The 20,840-nt window shown below is 43.7% G+C and overlaps 1 protein-coding gene across 6 annotated transcripts in view; it reads left to right on the top strand.

Moving 5' to 3' along the window:
- The first annotated feature begins 327 nt into the window (after positions 1-327).
- Positions 328-20,840, top strand: part of MPP7 (membrane palmitoylated protein 7) — a 334,940-nt gene continuing 314,427 nt past the window's right edge. For 2 of the 6 annotated variants that reach the window (XM_043541387.1, XM_043541384.1), the window contains exons 1-2: positions 330-561; positions 7,944-8,011. Coding sequence is in view for 3 of the 6 variants with exons in the window: in XM_043541384.1 (XP_043397319.1) it covers positions 8,003-8,011 (9 nt within the window). In the remaining 3 variants the exon portion in view is untranslated. Of the gene's footprint in view, positions 562-7,943; positions 8,012-20,840 lie in introns of all 6 variants that reach the window. The other 4 variants (XM_043541382.1, XM_043541383.1, XM_043541385.1 and 1 more) reach the window with 4 other exon arrangements.

The following is a 20,840-nucleotide window of genomic DNA, read 5'->3' as shown; positions in this document are numbered from 1 at the left end:
TTTACAGCTGCAATTTTACAAGGCCAAGAGATGAGAGCCCAGAGACTGAGAAATAATCAGCAGCAGAGAAGTTGAGGCTTCCCCAAAGTAAGGTTCAGCAAAGCCTGCTCCCGAGTTGGGGCAAACCGCCCCCCTGGCCTCTCCCCTCCTGTAGCCACTGGCACTGATCCCACTTCCTTAGGCGCTGCTTTCCACCTGGCGTCCTGTGGCCGCAGGTGGGCGGGATAGAGTGAGTCCGGGCAGCCAATCGGGGCATCTCTTTGGGTTACCTTTCCCAGCCAATGAAATGGCTGGCTTTGGTAGGCGGGGCAGGAGCCTGCTCGCGCCATTCCACGGCCAATCAGGAAGTAGCTTTCCCTGGCGGTTACGGGGCTGGTCGCTCCTCCAACCCCCCGCCCGTTCCCCGCCCCTGAGGGGAGGAGGCCCTGTCTGGCTCAGCCCCCAGCCGTTCGAGGAGCGGCGAGGCGAGGCGGACGGGATGGTAGCTGGGTGGGGTGGGATTTTCAGCTAGAGGAAGCTGGAGCCGCGTCTGTCGCGGAGGCCTCGCTGTGCTCAGGGCAGGTGAGAGCCGGAGGCCGAGACCCGCCGGCCGTTGGGCGCTGCCCTGGTTGTTGGGCTGGGGGAGTGACGGCGGGAGGGGCTGCGAATGTGGCGCTGGCAAAGGGACTGAGACCCCTGGCAAAGGGTCTGGGGGTGCGAGTGGGGGCTCCCTGCGCGCGCCCCCAACAAATCGGGGCAGGTGCGTGTGTGGGGACGGGGCAGGGAGGCTGCTCCGGGGATGTCCTGGGGCTGGTGGGGGCTCGCGACCGGGGATGCCCGGAGGGGGTCTGTGGGGGCCCCTGGGCCGGATGCCCTGGGGAGAAGAGCGGTGTCGAGGGGCCGGGGATGTCTTGGGAAGGGGGTCTGTGCAAGGCTGGTGTGTCTGAGCTGTTTCATAACGACTTCAGAGTTGATCAAGCTTGTTAGACGTTTGTTTTAATTGTTTGCCCTTATGCCCGTAGCTCTCTGAGACGGGATCCCTGGGTGGTGGGAAACTAAGAGTGTCACCTGGCTGAGGATTTGGGGTGTGCAGAGAAGGAGGCTGCCCCTGCATAGGCTTTACATAAGTGGCAGTCAAGGCTGGGGTGCTTTTACGCCAACAGACTGGTACTGGTGTACGGGAGGCAATCTGTCGTCAAATCTGGATTTTATTTTTGCTGGTGGATGAATGGGAAGAGTGAATCGTCTCAGTGTGGGCTGGTGGGAGGAGATAGGAGGGACAGCAACAGGCCCACTTGTCAGGTTGTTTGCAGGTTAGGGCGAGGAAGCATCCTTTGATTCCTGATTAGCTGCCCATTAAATTAGTATTTCCAGACACATACAAAAGCCTTGTTTGTCAGGAAGCAGATTCCAAGATGTCACCAGTAATTCAACATCAGTTCGTTGACATGAGAAGGCAGATGTTACAAGGAAATGCTCCTGTTAGTGTTGAGTAGATTTAATTTTTGTTAGCACAAAGATTAAATGCTGTTCTACACAACAAAGCTCATTTTATTTTATATGATCTCACTTTCTTTTTATGAATACTTGTTTATCTTTTATTTCAAATGATACTTTATATTTTAGAGTGCCATAATATGGGGAGATGGTTGTAATTTGAATACTGCACTAATCTTTGTGCATAATATAATCATCCCTAGCTCTTATATCTCAGATTTTCATCCATAGACCTCAAAGTGCTTTACGCAGGAGATCAGTGTCATTTCCCCCATTTACAGATGGGGAAACTTAAGATATTGGGAGGTGAAGTGAGTTACCCAAGCTAACCCAGCAGGCCAGTGGCAGAGTCAGGAATAGAGCCCAGGTCTCCTGAGTTCCAATCCAGTGCTTTCTCCACTAGATTGCATTGCCTCTCCATGGTGTATGAACTATAAATTTAACTTGATGGGTCAACATGTAAGGGGAGAAGTTCCTTTAATTATGTATAGTGCTGCAGCCATTTCTTATTTTAAAACGTAAGGCACCACTGGGAATAGTTAAGGAGAATTAATTTATAAGAAGTAATGGATGTGAATAAATCATTGAGTGACATCAGACTACATAGCTAAACTCAGGAGACCTCTTAACTTTAATTTATAGGTCACTGGTACCATGAGGTATTGCATAAAAATAACTTAATTCAATTCTGTGAAACAAACTCCTTACGGATAAAATATGTGGACATTAATAAAACAAACAGCAGGCAAGTCTTGATGGAGTTTATAAATAAGATTATTCACTTGTTCAACTGTGTGCAAAGAACACAAATTGTGTTTACTGTGAGTTGGAAAGGGTGGCGGGCAGACCCAACTTTAATTTTCTATGTTCTCTTTCCTGAAAACATAATTCCACCTTTATTTTAGTTTATAGTCATAACAAAGCATCTCCCTACATTTCCAGGCTACTCTTAGGTCAAGCCACAGACTTCTTTAAAAGTTCATTTCCTCACTATTTATTCTAAAATGTTTGGGGAAACTTGAACAGCAGTAAGTAAGTATTTTTCTGTCTGGAAAACTTACCACCTTGGACACATCTACTGACTTCACCATATTCTGATAATAGAGAAAATCAAATATTTTACAAGCCCATTTAAAAATAAAACCCCTTTCCTCAATAAGAAGGTTTTTTTTCAAGTTCACTAAATGCATGTAATCTGCTTGGTGGTCATCTTAAATTTACATTTTTTGAATCCAATTTGCACTTAAATATTTTAATAGTTGATTAAAATCTATTGGAACACTTCACTAAACTCTTAATTACTTTGCTCATTTTGTAGTACAGTATTTAACAAATAGAACAACAGTTCTTAGAAAGCTCAACTGCTCAAAGTTTTAAATGTCATTAGTGAGATTTGTGGTTTTATCTTCTAACCTGGTTATCTTGGTAAATGAAGGACCTCCTATCAGAAGGATTTACTTACTGATATAGTAGCAGGTTGAACAGATATGTTTGCTGACTATGTGTAGAAATTGTCACTTTTAAACTAAATACAGTAGTTAGAATTTTTGGAGTTCATGCAATATAAAGTCATCTGCAATGTTGCTTTTTGTGCATTGTTTTTTTATCTGTTACTTGTTGTATTTGTAGAAGTATTTAGTCATAAATGAAATCTTGTCTGAAATAAAGTAACATTTGCTTGTTTTGTTGGCTCAAATTGTCAGAAAGGACATAATCTCCCATTTTATTGTACTTGGGAATTAATTTTAGCATAAGCTAAATGATCCTAGTAGGATTGTGCAAAGCCTGCCTTCATTCAGAATGGTTAACTATACCGTGTTTGTAGTCTCCAGAAGTTGTCTTAAAGCAATACTTGATTTAAGGCTAGTCACTTTAAGTTTTAATAAAAGAGTTGGTTTGCATTGTTGTTGACATTTCAGTTAAAACTTTTACTCTGATTTAAGGTTTCCCTGTTGTGTTCATAAGACAAACATTGTAGCACTGGTGTGGAGTTGAGAATGAAATTGACTAATCAATCTGATCAGAATGAAAATATGTAAACTGCCAATACAGAGAAAAGTAAACTAGATTTGTTTTAGATTTGAGTCCACAGTGAACATGAATGTTCCTTTTTAAAATAAAAGTTTGCTTCATATGTACAGGTTTCAGAGTAACAGCCGTGTTAGTCTGTATTCGCAAAAAGAAAAGGAGTACATGTGGCACCTTAGAGACTAACCAATTTATTTGAGCATAAGCTTTCGTGAGCTACAGCTCACTTCATCGGATGCATACTGTGGAAAGTGTAGAAGATCTTTAGATGGAAAAAATAAAGCACTCTAGGGCATAATGCTAATTCTGGAAACTAGTCTTCATACTATTCAAGTGTCAAACTTAGGTAATTGGTGTTTCAGAAGGGCACAGTGTAGAAACCCGTACTTTGGAATATGAAAACAAGGGCAATAAAGTACATACATTTTAAAACTTTTTTGCATTTCTAGCAGGTCTTAAAAAATTTACAGAACCCTGGCTATACTGGAGAATATGTCCAGTAGCTAGAGGCCATTATGAAAGCTGCAACTCCTCTTCAGCATTGTGCTTGTAAAAACCAGCACACTCCTCTTTCCTGAGTGCCTGAGGGAGGGTGCTGTCACTGGAATCTGCTGAGATACCTATCTCTTCTCTTGACCCTGGCAATTCAGGAGTTGTTTCAGTTTTAGACAATATCTTTTCATGTGCTTAATCTCTCCCTCCTTTTCAGCTCCCTCCCCACTTGTCTGAAAAACACCCAGTGCCCTGTGCCCCCAGAGTTACTGACTGGCCTGTGAGGAGGAGGGAGCAGCTGGGAACTGTGGGCTCAAAAGGAGCCCCTATAATTCAGGGAGAGGGCAGCCTTCCTCTGCACAAGGCTCGCTGTAGAACCGACCTTTGGAAGTATAGCAGGTACTGTTATGTCATAGAATGTCATAAAATATCAGGGTTGGAAGGGACCTCAGGAGGTCATCTAGTCCAACCCCCTACTCAAAGCAGGACCAATCCCCAATTTTTGCCCCCGATCCCTAAATGGCCCCCTCAAGGATTGAACTCACAAACCTAGGTTTAGCAGGCCAATGCTCAAACCACTGAACTATCCCTCCCCCCTATAATTTGTTCGGAGCAGTTTGTATTTGTTTTATTGGGGTATCTTTTTCTTTTATTTGAAAGCTGCTTCAGTGAATTCATTGTGGGATTTTATGTCAGTGGCTGCAGCCAGGCACATTCTGTGCAGCAGCCATGCAAACTTGTACTGGCACAGCAGCAAGAACTTATTCCTGAGTCCTGACCTGCAGTACATGTGCTGTTCCTGCCCTATGCCTCTTAAAAAGAGATTGCTGTGTAAATGACTGGTCTCTGGCTTGGTCGAGGGTGGTCAGATAGTAGTTGCATTCAGTGGGGGAGATTTTTTGGGGTGAGTGCTTGTTGTGAGAAGAGCTGCTGCTGCTTCAGCAGAGTTCAGGATCTCAACAGGACAGGTATCTCCAGCTGTGGAACATCTCTCTTGCATGTTTATGAGCCAGACCAGGTGAGAGCCCATAGGTGCTGAAACTAGAGGTGTGTGTGTGTGTGGGGGGTGCTGCTGCACCCTCTGGCTTATAATGGAAATCACTTCATACAGGGTTTATGGTTTGGCTCTCAACATCCCCACTGTAAAAATTGTTCCAGCACCCCTGTGAGAGCCAGAGCAGGTTGAACACTTATCTTAGGAGCTCTGCAGGTACCAGAACATGGGATTGGTTTTGGTGAAGATTAGCAGCTTCTCAGGATGGCACCACTTCCTATAAATTATCTCCAAACACCTGTTTTTAACTCACTGCGCCTTGGTTGCACTAGCTATCTCAGGACTCTTTCCTCACTTCCCCAGTTGCTACTCTAGCTCTTCGAAGTATAGTTTTCAGATCCCCTCTTCTTCCCATGTGGAGCAGAAAAGCTTGGTGTCACAAAACTTCTCTATTCCTAGAAGCAAAAAGAAAAGGAGTACTTGTGGCACCTTAGAGACTAACCAGTTTATTTGAGCATGAGCTTTCGTGAGCTACAGCTCACTTCATCGGATGCATAGCATATCGTGGAAACTGCAGAAGACATTATATACACACAGAGACCATGAAACAAAACTTCCTCCCACCCCACTCTCCTGCTGGTAACAGCTTATCTAAAGTGATCATCAAGTAGGGCCATTTCCAGCACAAATCCAGGTTTTCTCACCCTTCCCCCCCCCCAGAAGCTAGGGTTTATTTGCTGTGCTAACCTAATTTGGTCTTTCCTATACTAGAGAATTTTGGTGTTGCATTCACTACCACATGAAATACTTTGTATGTCAAGACTGCTTACAGTGTACATAGATGTTCATATTGCTGTTGATTCGGCATTTCCTTGGAGCAAGGCTAGGCACTGTTGCCTTTCATTGACACTGCATCATTGCAGTACCAGTACAGACAGACAACCAACACTGGTATAAGAGCTATATCAATACAATTAGGCTTTCCAATGCAATGCTCCTGCCAGCCCAGAACGTTAGCTTGGTCACCGTTCAAATTGGGCGCATGCAGTTCTTAGAGTAGTTGAGGTTATTCTGTGGATTCAACTCTGTCCATTTCTTTCTCCATTGCTGCTCTAAGTTGCTTCACCTCCAGAGCAGCATAGGAGGATGCAAGAATAGAATTAAAAATAAGGCCTTATTTAGAACTTAAAAAAAATTCCCCTAAGGGATTAATCTGGAAAACAGTGAACAAAAATCAAAGGCCAGATGCATGGCCACATACAAGCAAGCCCTCCTCCCTCATATGTGTTTGCTTTACTTAGGGCATGTCTTCACTAGCAACGTTAAAGTGCTGCCACGGCAGCGCTTTAATGTGGCTATGTAGTTGTGGCATAGCGCTGGGAGACAGCTCTCCCAGTGCTATAAAAAACCCACCTCCACGAGCTGGTGCACTGTTGACACACTTTACAGCTCAGAAACTTGCCGTGCTCAGGGGTGTGTTTTTTCACACCCCAGAGTGAGAAAGTTGCAGCGCTGTAAAGTGCCAGTATAGAGAAGCCCCAAGGGTTTCCACAGCAGTCCATCTCCCTCATCAGCATTTCCCATGCTCTTTATATCTTAAAAAAAGAACATAGAATAAGGTCACTAGCTAAGAGGTACAGAAAAGCTGCTTTGGTGCTCTCCAAGTAGATCCAATTTGCACTTCATTATCCACTTGTCCTATCCCTCTAGCCCTTGAGAAGAAGTACATCGTGCAGGGTCCACATTGCATAGCATTTTTTGTTTTGGTTTTTGTTTTGAAAGGTGGGTGAGAGAGAGGGAGACTGGCTTGGACACTTAGGAACAGTGTGAACTCCCTCTGGGCCTGGATCCTCCCATCTTTGGATCCTAGGGAGATGGAAAGCATTAGCTTATTGCTTTTACTTTGCATCTCAGTAATTTGAAAGAATAGAAGAATTAAAATGAAAAGATAAATCAAGCTTATTGCTTTTTTGGCACTGGTAATTAAGGTGTTCAGCATAATAAGGGGATCCAGGGTCTGAGTCACTCTGGCAACTGATCAAGGGGAAGCTTCTGATTCTCCATCTCATTTGTTAGGTCTGTTTCCTGCTCCTCATGGTGCATGAGCTAGTGCTGGATAGAATCGCTTGAAGCATCCATTGGAACAAACATTATGTGAATGGGTATAAAAGTACACCGTGTAATAGACACTGTGAAGTAATGCACAGTGCTGTAATGCTTTCAGGACATGCTACTTATGGATGGGCATTTCAGCTCTCTTATGCCAAATGTATAACAGTTTCTGGACAACTGTAAGTGCACTATACTAATTCTGGTGTTCAAAATTATCCCCTGACTTTCCACAAGTGGAGCATGGAGTTACCTGCATTTGGCAGGGGATTGAGAAGTTGTACAAGTGAAAAATGAAGTGTCCTAGAGGATTTATTTGCAATACAAATCTTTCCAAGTGGAGGAAGGCTTTCACATGAGAAGTTTCCAGTCAAGATTTATATCTTACTATGTGTGCTAGTGTTAAAAGCAAGCATATGACATCTTGTGGATGTTTTGACTATATGCCTGTCTTGAGTGATTTCACTGAGAAGCCGCTGGACCTCAATTCAGTGTTCAGTTAGCTGATGTGTAGTTATGCATTTAACCAGAGTGATGACATTTACAGTCTTATGGGACAAAATTGGGCCTGGGTGGTTTTTAGATACATTTAAAATCTAGGCAATTTAAAGAGTCTCTCCAGGAAACAAGAGTTTCCCTAAGTTTTCATACTTTTTTGAGAAGAGGAAAACCATCCTCTTATTTTCCGATGCTTAAAAAAGCATGGTTTAAATAACATGAAATAGAGCTCTGTAGGTTCTCTATTGGTATGAAAAGAAAAAAAAAATGAGTTTAGCGAGTACTATCAACTCTCTGGATAGGACAGATGTCACAATAGAATTGGGCTTTTCTCTGTTTGTTTCAGGCTCAGAAGATTGACTCTTGTGCGTATTCCCCCTTGGTGGCATCATCAATTCATCCTGAATGCTGAGAGTAAGTCAATCTTCCAGATAGAATGATTACTTGATAGGTACTTCCTGAACCATTGCTTTCTGATAACACAGGATTGGATTCAAATTTCTTTATTAATCTATTGTAAGGCTGTAAACATAACAGTATGGATTAGTATTGTCAACTGTTTTAATTGCCTTAAACAAGGGGCTGGCAAACTTTTTGGCCTGAGGGCCGCATCGGGTTTCGGAAATTGTATGGAGGGTTGGTTAGGGGAGGCTGTGCCTCCCCAAACAGCCAGGTGTGGCCTGGCCCCTGCCCTCTATCTGCCGCGCCGCCCCCCCCCCCCCCGCTTCTCACCCCTTGATGCCCCCCCCCGGGACCCCTGCCCCATCCACCTCCCCCCCCCCGCTCCCTGTCCCCTGACTGCCCCACACCGCCCCATCCAACCCCCCCCCCCTTTCTGGCTCCTCCCCCTACCCCCCGGGACCCCTGACCATTCCAACCACCCCTTTTCCCTGTCCCCTGACTACCCCTGGAACCCCTGCCCCTGACTGCACCCTGCTGCCCCATCCACCCCGTCCCCTTCCTGACTGCCCCCCTGGAACCACTCCCCCCATTCAACCCCCCTGTTGCCTGCCCTCTGACCACCCGACCCCTGTCCACACTCCCAGTCCCCTGATTACCACCCTGAACTCCCCTGCCCTCTATCCACACCCGCCCCCTTACTCCCTGTCCACACCCCCTTACCGCGCTGCCTGAAGCACCGGTGGCTGGCGGTGCTACAGCCGCGCCGCCTGGCTGGAGCCAGCCACTCAGCACAGAGCACTGGATCAGGCTGGGCTGTGCAGTTGCGCTGCCCCAGGAGCTCGCAGCTGCGCTGCTCAGAGCATTGCACTGGTGGTGCAGTGAGCTGAGGCTGCGCGGGAGGGGGAAGAGTAGGGGAGGGGCTGGGGGCTTGCCTCCCGGGCTAGGAGCTCAGGGGCTGGGCAGGAGGTCCCGTGGGCCGGATGTGGCCCGCGGGCCGTAGTTTACCCACCTCTGTCTTAAATATTTGTTTAAAGTGTCACAAGTGCGTTATCTCATGGGTTAGGATGCCGTCCCTGACTTGTTAAGGTCATGATAGAACATGTGTAGTCGGTTTTTTTATGGTACAAAGTTTCCTCTAAAAAGGAAATACCAACTATATCAACAACAGCAATATATCATATTGCAGTCTGCCATCATTACACTAATAATAAAAACTGTAGTATGAAAATATTTTACAGTGCCTGTCCCTACAGAATTGTTTCAGAACTATTTGTGTCTTCAGATTTGCCAGTGTGTCAATTCAGTTTTATCTAAAGAGATTACAGAAGTTTACCTGCATTTCATAATAAACCGTTTTCTGTACTGATCTCCACTTCTAAAACTGGAGTCATTCCAAACTGAAAGGAGTAGTTCCATGTGGAACTCAAACACACAGAACTACTGTTTAATAAGTTATATTATTCATACAGCATTATTATATAGTTCACAGGTGGCCAAACCATGGCTTGTGAGCCACATGCGGCTCTTTTAAAGTTAAATTGTGGCTCCCTGCCCATTCTCTGCCTACCAGACTGTGGGGGCAGTACTTGGGTCTTCTGCACTGCAGCGGTGTGATGAGGCTAGGGGCTTCTGCTATTGATGAGTGTTGCCTGCTGGGTGGGCACAAGTTAAAGGTTGTGTGTCCGTCCCCCCCCCCCCCACCTGAGTCATGATCCCCCTCCCAACTTACCCATAGCAGCCCCTCCTTGAGGCTCTTAGCTCTACAAGGAGAGGCAGTGGAAAATACCTGGGAGCTGCAGGGAGGGGGCGGCTGCTTTAGGCCTGTGGGGAGAGGCACCAGGAAAAGCAGCAACTTTCTTTGCAGCTCCCAGCTGTTTGCCATTGCCTCTCCCCATGGCCAGCTGTAGTTCCCAGCTTTCTGGCTCCAGCAGCTGCTGTGCAGGGATGAGGCCAGCAAAGCCTGGGAAGAATCAGGGGAGGCACACACCTGCAATCTCTGGCTTCTGCCCAGTGTGGTGGAGAGTCTCGGGGCTTCAGCCCCACAGGGTGTGCCTGCCAGGGCTCGAGGCTTCAGCAGGAACGGGCTGAAGCCCCAAGCCCCGGCAGGCACATCCTAACTCTGAAACTACTGAAGATGTGGCTCAGAGGGTCATACGTTTGACCACCCCTGTTGTATATCATGAATAATACCTAAAAGAAAACAGACTTAACACTTTGCTAGTTATATACTAAATACAGCAGATTATAAATATTTTGCAGCTTTCACATGCACAAATGAGAAACAGCAATTTACAAAATAGTATTAAACTGCAGACACACAGATAATAAAACATTGCTCTTTTCATCACTTTGTCTTTATTTTGTATAGTGACTTAGTGGCAAAATAGAGTTGGCCAGGCCTGTCAAGACAAATTTAGTGTTCTGGTACATCATGCTTGCTGGTACCCCGCTCCATCCTGTTTCACCCTCGGGTATGCTTTACTGCAGATGGGTTCAATAATATAGTTATCTAAGACAGAAACTTTCACTAAAACTATATTCTTGAAATATGGACTCAATTGTAAAAAGATAATGAAGCTGTGTTTAATTGTCAGTTCCATCAGGTTAGGAAAAATGCATAACTAGATCTGACAATTCCCCCTTTTCCCTAATAGATCAGTCTATTCCCATCAATTCAGCCCCCTGTCAATTCTGCCAATATAGCCTCACCTCTGCTCCTGGGATTCTTCACACCCCCAGAGGCAGAGGTTGGAGCTCCATGAGGGTCTCCAGCCCACTCTCCCCCTCTCAGGCTTAGGGTGGCAGCTTGAAGTTCTCCTCCACCCCGCCCCACTTCCTTTTCCCAATCACCACATGCTGCAGGGAGGGAGAGGTGAGGAAGAGGGAGCAGAGGAGTTGTCCCTGTCCACAGGCTGGGAGGAGGGAGTGGATATCCCCTGAGCTGTGTGGCTCTTTCTGCTCGCTCCCTCCTCCCCCACTCCCATTCTGCAAGAATAGGGGAGGGAGAGGACAGAGCGCACTTTCCTGGTCCCTGCAGCAGCTGTGATTGGTAAGTACTGTTTGGAAACTGGTGCCTAGATATAGGCAAATTTCCTTGATGCTGGTAACACTGTGCTGAATTTTGCTTACCCTCAGACCATCAAATATGAAGCGTGTATACAAGTCAGGCACAGAAAAGAAGAAAGGGAAAGTAGAGAAAAACTGCGGAACAAGAAGAGGGAAAAGAACTCTAGAATATTTTGGATGAAAACCAGGGCATGGTGAAGGAGAGAAAGATGATGGTAATTCTTTGAAATCTGTATCTGCAGGAGGAGGAAGAACATTTAGAGGATAAGGATGAACATGAATCACTTAATTTTTCTGTTAAGAACCTTCTTTCACGTGCAGTGCCTGTAAAACATGGTGACATAAACAGATTTGTGCTTCATAACTGCACAAGAAAAATCCACCCAGAAAGGGATACCTAAGGAAAGCAGTTTCCCTGTGTGCGTCTTTCCTATAGCTTTTCAAATGGAGAAAAAATTGAACTGGATAGCAGTGATGTAGCATGCTGTTTATTGCATTCCATATTGACTTTTCCCCAGGATGCAGCAACTCGGGGTGTTCTTTCTACCTTAGTCCCGCTAAGTGGGTGGACTGCAGATCACCGCTGCATGGGTGACGGGTATAATAGACCAGGGGAGGTAAGCTCCCTTGGTGCAGCCACCGCCAACCTGCCACCGAATGCCTGGGCCATGGTGGCCCTGCTTGTGCTCCATCTCTTTCCCCTCCTTGCTCCGCAGAAATGATTCACAACACCATGGTGAATATGGATTAGATTTCAAACTGTTGTAGTCAAGTTTATGATGGTGCTGTACCAATATGGCAGGAAAGGCCTCTGGAGGTCAGGCAATACTTCAACAGAATCCTCGGGGATGTTTTTCTCCACATGGATTGAATACTTTGAACTTGGTTTGTGCTGATTCAGCTGAGTCATCAATTGATTGTATCGCATTCTTTGGATACCTTCAGCCATTGCACAGTATTTTCAGCACATGTCCGATAGCAATGGCAAAGTCTTGATTCATTCCATTGAATGTCAGTTATGCAGTGGACTGGGTGTATTGATTGTCTGTGTTCTTTTGCCAAGAACCTGAAAGGCTTACAGATGGCATTGAATGAGTTGTCTGAATTAAGCCTGACTGCCAAAACCAGAAGTGATATTGCTGGACTGGTAATATACATATAGTTAACTTTTGATGTTCTACTTTCCTCAGTTTGGCTGAAAATTCTAATCACCGTCAATGAATGGAATTTGGTCCTTCAGCATGGAGATGCTATGCTTGATGTTGAAAGAGACAGCATTGAGGCCTTCTCGCTGAATTGGCACAATTGTGAGAGAAATGGAATGAAATTTATGATGAATGTGTTCATGTTGCAGCAAAACTTTGGTATTGATTCTCCAGGGGCAACACACCCATCCAAAAACAAAGGTGATGGTGCAGGTAACCAAGACAAGCCTGTAAAGGACACTTTTATGGGAGGGTATTTTCTTTGACATTGTAGTCTCTGTTGTAGGTGGCCTCAAACGGTTCACTCCACTCATAATATATTTGTCAAAACTTGAATTTTCATGGATTTTCCTTGAAAAGGTTGAAGTTACCCTCCATGCCTTTCATCATTCTGAAACTTTATTGCACTATCTCTGGTGATATAAAAGAGGAATTGGTGTTTTGCAAACACGTTCACAAAGAAGGCATTGGCCCAAAAATACTGTTGCCATTTTACTTACTAAATAAACTGCATGAAATCTCTCTGAAACCTCTGCCCCAACCTGATTGTTGCACTTCACCTATTTTGCTGTATACCAGGCTCTGGGGCCAGCATAAAAGATGTTTTAGTGTGCTCAAATGTGTGGAGAACTGCCACCGTGCAACTATGGGTCAGTCAAGAGTTAATGGCCTAGCAGCTCTTGCAAAGTGGTCTGGAAGATTGGTCAGTTTCAATGATATTCATTCATTTGCTAAGAAAAAGGCAAGAAAAGCACCATTATAAGTTGAAAATATTTAAATAAATCATACAGAAACTTATCTTTCTAGCTTCTTTACTGCATTTTTATTACAACCTGACAATGTTTTCTTTGCTTATATTTAGTTTGTACTTCAGTCTTGAATTCATCGTTTCTTTGCTTGTATTCATCAGTCAAATTTATTTCTGGAGATACGAATACTTTATTCACACAGACTTTACAGACTTTTCGAGAGCCCCCTGAGCTTGGTGCCTTGGTACAATTGTCCCCCCCATCTCCCCTACTTGTCAGCCCTGGAGGTGGCTCAATATCACAAAAAAGGAAAACTGTCTTAAATTGCTTCTCTTGGGTGTTCACTGAAGAAAGAGATGAACATTTTTTCTAATTTTTTAAATATGCATACAATTTTAAAGTCTGTCATGCTCTTTTGAATTGCTTTGGTTTGTTGCACAGATGTTCTCTGTTTTAATCACTACAGTATTCTCTTCTAAATGATGCTGTGACGGGTTGCCCCCCCTTTGAGTGCCACCTGATGTGCTAAGATACCACTGAGCCTGCCTATGATGCCAACCTGGGCACCCTTTTTACCTGTCTTGCGGAGCGAAACTATTAAGGTTCCTCCAGCGCACACACAGGCAGGGCCATGCCAAATGAAACAGACACTGAGATCAGTTCTGGAAAAGCTCAGTTTAAAGGACTTGTCCCAGCACTCAGGTGTCCACCTCCCTTGGAGTGCAGACCCAAAGATATATTATGAAATCTGCCTTCTCCATCAACGTGGAGGAAGGTATGCACAGCTTCTTACCCCCTCCGCCCTTCAATTATGAATTATACACACAGGGTTATGTTATAAACAAGAAATAAGTTTAACACCTACAAAACTTGAATTTTAAGTGAATATAAGAGATAAGACAGAAAAAAGCAGATTACTGAGCAAATAAACCAAAGTATGCAAGCTAAGCTCAATATACTTAAGAAACAGGTTACAAAATATAATTTCTTACCCTAAATGTTATTTTAGGCAGGTTGCAAAGTTTCTGTGGTTCAGAGTTCCAGTTATATTTCTTTTCAGACTGGACCCCTATCTCAGTCTGGACTCCCGCCCTGCCTTCCTTTCAGGTGGCTTTAGCAGTCTTTCTTTTTGGGCAGACAGGCCATGGAGAGGAGGAGTCCCGTTTGCCTTCCTCCCCACCCTTAAATAGAATTTACATAAGGCAGGAATCCTTTGTTTCCCAAACTTGATCCCCCTTCCCTTCCAGTGGAAAGTTACAGGAAGTCCCAGGTAATGTTTAGTATTCGGTGACAAGACCACCTGACTTAGTAGTGTCACAGTTATATCCCTGGATGCCTCCCAGGAGGGAGAGAGATTAGCATCTTTATGGTTTTGACAGGTTTCAGAGTAGCAGCCGTGTTAGTCTACATCCGCAAAAAAGAAAAGGAGTACTTGTGGCACCTTAGAGACAAATTTATTTGAGCAAAAGCTTTTGTGAGCTACAGCTCACTTCATCAGATGCATACTATATTATTTGAGCATAAGCTTCCATGAGCTACAGCTCACTTCATCGGATGCAGTGATGCCACAAGTACTCCTTTTCTTTTCATGGTTTTGTTCCTTCCTGATGGCTCATCAAATTTGATGGTCTGGTGGGTAGGTCTTCCCAATACACACCCAGTTGTAATTGTTACATAGTCCATAATCCTAATTTTAGATACAGAAATGATACATGTATACAAATTAGATAATCATATTCAGTAAATCATAACCTTTCCAATGATACATTACAAGACCCATCTTGCATAAAGTATATCTCAGTAATGTCATATGCATATCATAAGCATATTTTCATAAAGAATATGGAGTGAAATGTCAGATGCCATTTCAGATTTTTGGCGTTTCAGTTCATTTTTTAATCATGGTTAGCAACAAAAGAAATTCTAGTAGCTATAGTCCAGTCGCCAGATGGAAGTTGAAGCATACTCTGCTTCCTGGCTTGCCTGCAGGTAAATTTAGCCATTTTTCCTGTTCATAATTTGTCTAAGAACAAACCAGGGTTCCTATAGCCTTCTTTATTTGTCACCATCCATATAATTTGTGAAAACATAGATGGATTTGCAAGAAACTGGTTGAATATTGGTTGCTTTTAATGACTTTTACATGCATATTATGTTTGCTTACAAAGAAAATAGAAATTAGAAACAGAGGTAAAACACCTGGTAGCATTTAGCCCAGAATCAAAGCTTCAGTTCCTGGAGTGATCTCTTCGTAACAGTCAGACTTGTCACTTGAGGTGACCCAAGAAGTATTTTTGTCACAGCCATTCAAAACCATGTTCTTTCTTCAAGCATCACTTACAAGATGAAGTGAATTGGGGATGCAACATGTCAGCATATAGCACAGGAATAAAGCTTTGTTTCAGGGAGTGACATGTCCCAACTACTTCAGAACATGGGATGGTCATGGGGATGTGTCATTTGGAATGTTCTGAGAAGTATTTTGTCATGTAGAGCCAGACAAAGGCTAGCTTTTTTAATTGAATAATTATTAATATAAGTTATATATAATTGACTAATTTTGGTTATATTTTTTTAAAAAGGTGATTTAAAATTTTTTTTGGCCTTTGGATAAGGAATTGGGGACTATGAATAAAGAACTGTGAATAAGGAACCAATTTCAGTCTCATGACTAGAACCTCTGCAGGAATTTAACCTCAAAAATACACAGTCATTTGGAATTGCAAGGCCTCCTGTAAGTGCCCCAAATGATGTAGATGCCATTGCTAGAGAAGAGCCCCCACAGAGTACCAAGGAGTGCTCCATAACAACCTCCAGAATTTATAAGTTTCAGAGTAGCAGCCGTGTTAGTCTGTATCTGCAAAAAGAACAGGAGTACTTGTGGAACCTTAGAGACTAACAAATTTATTAGAGCATAAGCTTTCATGGGCTACAGCCCACTTCATTGGATGCATAGAATAGAACATATAGTAAGAAGAGATATATACACATACACACACACACACAGAGATAAGTTGGAAGTTGCCATACGAACTGTGAGAGGCTAATTAGTTAAGATGAGCTATTATCAGCAGGAGAAAAACAACTTTTGTAGTGATAATCAAGATGGCCCATTTAGACAGTTGACAAGAAGGTGTAAGGATACTTAACTTAGGGAAATAGATTCAACATGTGTAATGATCCAGCCATTTCCAGTCTCTGTTCAAACCCAAGTTAATGGTAGCTAGTTTGCATATTAATTCACGCTCAGCAGTTTCTCGTTGGAGTCTGTTTTTGAAGCTTTTCTGTTGCAAAATTGCCACCCTTAAATCTTTTACTGAGTAGCCAGAGAGGTTGAAGTGTTCTCCTTCTGGTTTTTGAATGTTATGATTCCAGATGTCAGATTTGTGTCCATTTATGCTTTTGTGTAGAGACTGTCTGGTTTGGCCAATGTACATGTCAGAGGGGCACTGCTGGCATATATCACATTGGTAGATGTACAGGTGAATGAGCCCCTGATGGCATGGCTAATGTGATTAGGTCCTATGATGGTGTCACTTGAATAAATATGTGGACAGAGTTGTCATCGGGCTTTGTTGCAAGGATAGGTTCCTCGGTTAGTGTTTTTATTGTGTGGTATGTGGTTGCTGGAGAGTATTTGCTTTGGGCTGGGGGGCTGTCTGTAAGTGAGGACTGGTCTGTCTCCCAAGATCTGTGAGAGTGAGGGGTCGTTTTTCAGGATAGGTTGTAAAAATCTTTCATGATGCTCTGGAGAGGTTTTAGTTGGGGGCTGAAGGTGACAGCTAGTGGCGTTCTGTTATTTTATTTGTTGTGCCTGTCCTGTAGTAGGTGACTTCTGGGTACTCTTCTGGCTCTGTCAATCTGTTTCTTCACTTCAGCAGGTGGGTATTGTAGTTTTAAGAACGCTTGATAGAGATCTTGTAGGTGTTTGTCTCTGTCTGAGGGGTTGGAGCAAATGCAGTTGTATCGTAGAGCTTGGCGGTAGACGATGGATCGTGTGGTGTGGTCTGGATGAAAGCTGGAGGCATGTAGGTAGGCATAGCGGTCGGTAGGTTTCTAGTATAGGGTGGTGGTTATGTGACCATTGCTTATTAGCACAGTAGTGTCCAGGAAATGGACCGCTTGTGTGGATTAGTCTAGGCTGAGGTTGATGGTGGGATGGAAATTGTTGAAATCATGGTGAAATTCCTCAAGGGCTTCTTTTCCATGGGTCCAGATGATGAAGATGTCATCAATATAGCGCAAGTAGAGTAGGGGCATTAAGGGATGAGAGCTCAGGAAGCATTGTTCTAAGTCATACTGTGGGGCCATGCGGGTACCCATAGCAGTGCCGCTGACTTGAAGGTATATATTGTCCCCAAATGTGAAATAGTTGTGGGTGAGGACAAAGTCACAAAGTTCAGCCACCAGGTTTACCGGGACATTTATCAGGGATACTGTTCCTGACTGCTTGTAGTCCATCTTCGTGTGGAATGTTGGTGTAGAGGGCTTCTACATCCATAGTGACTAGGAGTGTGTTTTCTGGAAGATCACCGATGGATTGTAGTTTCCTCAGGAAGTCAGTGGTGTCTCGAAGATAGCTGGGAGTGCTGGTAGCATAGGGCCTGGGGAGAGAGTCCACATAGCCAGACAGTCCTGCTGTCAGGGTGCCAATGCCTGAGATGATGGGGTGTCCAGGATTCCCAGGTTTATGAATCTTTGGAAGCAGATAGAATACCCCTGGTCGGTTCTAGGCATGTGTCTGCACAACTCTGTTCCTGTGCTTTTTCAGGTAGTTTCTTGAGCAGATGGTGTAGTTTCTTTTGGTAATCCTCAGTGGGATCAGAGGATAATGGCCTGTAGAATGTGGAGTTCGAGAGCTGCCTAGCAGCCTCTTGTTCATATTCCAAATTATTCATGATGATGAGAGCACCTCCTTTGTCAGCCTTTTTAATTATGATGTCAGAGTTGTTTCTGAGGCTGTTGATGGCGTTGTGGTCAGCACAACTGAGGTTATGGGGCAAGTGATGCTGCTTTTCCACAATTTCAGCCTGTGCATGTCAACGGAAGCAATCTATGTAGAAGTCCAGTCTGTTTCAACCTTCAGGCGGAGTCCATGCAGAATCCTTCTTTTTGTAGTGTTAGTAGGAAGGATTCTGTGGGTTAGTGTGTTGTTCAGAGGTGTGTTGGAAATATTCTTTGAATCGGAGACGTCAAAAGTAGGATTCTAGGTCACCACAGAACTGTGTTATGTTCATGGGCCTGGAGCGTCAAAAGGAGAGGCCTCAAGATAGGACAGACTCTGCTGCTGGGCTAAGAGTATAGCTGGAAAGATTAACAATATTGTTGGGTGGGTTAAGGGAACCATTGCTGTGGCCCCTTGTGGCATGTAGCAGTTTAGATAGTTTAGTGTCCCTTTTCCTTTGTAGAGAAGCAAAGTTTGTGTTGTAAATGGCTTGTCTAGTTTTTGTAAAATCTATCCATGAGGAAGTTTGTGTGGAAGCTTGGTTTTTTATGAGAGTATCCGGTTTTGAGAGCTCATTCTTAATCTTTCCCTGTTTGCTGTATAGGATGTTGATCAGGTGGTTTCGCAGTTTGTGTGATATGTCATTATGCAAGGCACTGAATTTAGCTGTAAGGAATGGAAATCCATCAACTTCTTGAAAAAACTCGTACAGATACAGACAGACATCTTCCTTTCCAAATGCAAACAGATGGACATCAGACCAAAGGACTAAAGGTAAAAAATCCATTACAATCTACATATCACACAGACTATGCTGAGAGATTGTGCCACACACTCTCAAACAAACTGTGAAACCACCTGATCAACATCCTATACAGCAAACTGGGAAATATACATATATTTTTAGAAATATACAAATATACATATATTTTTAGAACTCTAGCCCCTCACTCTTGAGAACTTTGATGGTATGTCTACACCAGGATAAAAAACCCACTGCTGGCCCAGGTCAGCTGACTCAGGCTTGCGGGGCTGAAAAATTGCTGTGTAGACCTTTGTGCTTGGGCTGGAGCCCAAGCTCTCGGACCCTGTGAGGGTGGAGCTTGGGCTCCAGCTCGAGGCTGAATGTCTACACAGCAATTTTTAGTCTCTCAGCCTGAGCCTCATGAGCCCAAATCAGATGACCCAGGCCAGCGTTTATCCCTGTGTAAACGTACCGTGAGATACAGAAGTATTCTCTGGTGTGGACCTTTCAGTTGAAGGCTGAAAAGAGGACTTCAGCAACTAATACCTTTGAGTACTCATTTGCCTGTGTCAGTGCATTACAGCAATACATGATGGGCTGTCAATTCATCTATCACCAAATAGTGTACTTTGTGAATCTTGAGTTTCTAAACGTTTAGAATAAAGAGGAAAAAAATAAGCTGGCTAACAATTTAATGAAAATCATCAGTCCTCAACTGAGTGACTTACCATATGAATAACTTAAGTAACACTATTTGAAAGTTGGGAAAGACCTATTTAGTCAGACAGCTACCTATGAAATCCAAGTTGGCCTTTGGTCAGTCATTTTAACTAGATCTTACAAATGTTAAAACTAAAATGTAAGTAACTGCGATACATTTTCAGGTCTGATTTTAGTGAAGACTAATCACAATTCTTTGCCAGAATGAAAAACTTAAGCAATTTCTGTGATGAAACTAACTCTTCAGTGTAAAGGTTAGGAGGTGGGGCATTCCAACCCAATCTAAAATACTATTAAAAAAAAAAATCATAAAGATCTGTGCCTGTGGTTCTTAAAGTAGGTTTGCAGATCACTTATGGTCCTGAGACTTGCCTGGTCACATGATGCTGACTTTGTTCCCAGCTGCCTCTATAGCTCAGGCTCTGTTAGAGGCGTGGAGGCCCCTGTCTGCAGTTTACTGGGGGAAGAGGAGTCGTGTAGCTGAGCGAAAACAATCCATTTGAACTTTCATGTGCCACATCTTCAACCGCAGGGAGAAATATATTTTTGGGACAATTTACAAGGACTTTAAGGGAGATGGAGTTCCAGTTTTTTTTTCTTGTTAACTTCACAAATACTTTTGTGGCTTGGCGTATATCCAATACAGAGTCATGGAGAAACTTCATTTCTCCAAGAGACCCTAACAAATAAAAGTGCCCTTCATAGATTTTTGTGGTGGGGCACATAGCTATAGGTCTGAAGGGTGTTGCTGGAGAGATTTATGGGTATAGACTTGCCATCCTAGTGAAGAGGGCTTCAAACTAGATTCAAAGGGCGAAGGTGAAAAAAGCCTACAGAAAAGCATTAAAATAGGCTACCTTAGCAGAAGGTTAGATGTGGAGGGGTGAGGAGGAACATGAAAAATTACAATAGGGTAATAGGAGCAGCAAGAGGGAAATCAGCTCAACATCTTAGATATCTATGCAGAAATGTTACGGGGATAACAAGAAAAATTGGTATTTGTACATAAACTAAATTATGACTTAATTGGAGTCATAGAGATGTGGTGGGATAAGTCTCATGATTGGAACGTTGGTATAGACTGTTACAGCTTGTTCAGGAAGGACAGTGGAGGAAGTAACCAGGGGGATAGCCATTTTAGACTTAATTCTGACCCAAAGGGAAGAATTGATAGCAAATCTCCAGGTGGAAGACAATTTGGGCTAAAATGATAGGTTTCATGATCCTAAGAAAAGAAAGGACTGAGAGCGCCTAAATAAGGACAATGGACTTCAAAAAAGCAGGCTTTTACAAACTCAAAGAAATGGTAGGTAAGGTCCCGTGGGAAGAAAATCTAAGGAAAAAAGGAGTTCCAGACAGCTGGCAGTTTCTCAAGGAGACAGTCTTAAACACACTAGTGTAAATTATCCCA

Source organism: Chelonia mydas, chromosome 2 (genome assembly GCF_015237465.2).
Source record: "Chelonia mydas isolate rCheMyd1 chromosome 2, rCheMyd1.pri.v2, whole genome shotgun sequence".
NCBI classification, from domain to species: domain Eukaryota; kingdom Metazoa; phylum Chordata; order Testudines; family Cheloniidae; genus Chelonia; species Chelonia mydas.
This window is presented reverse-complemented; position numbering and strand designations above follow the sequence as displayed.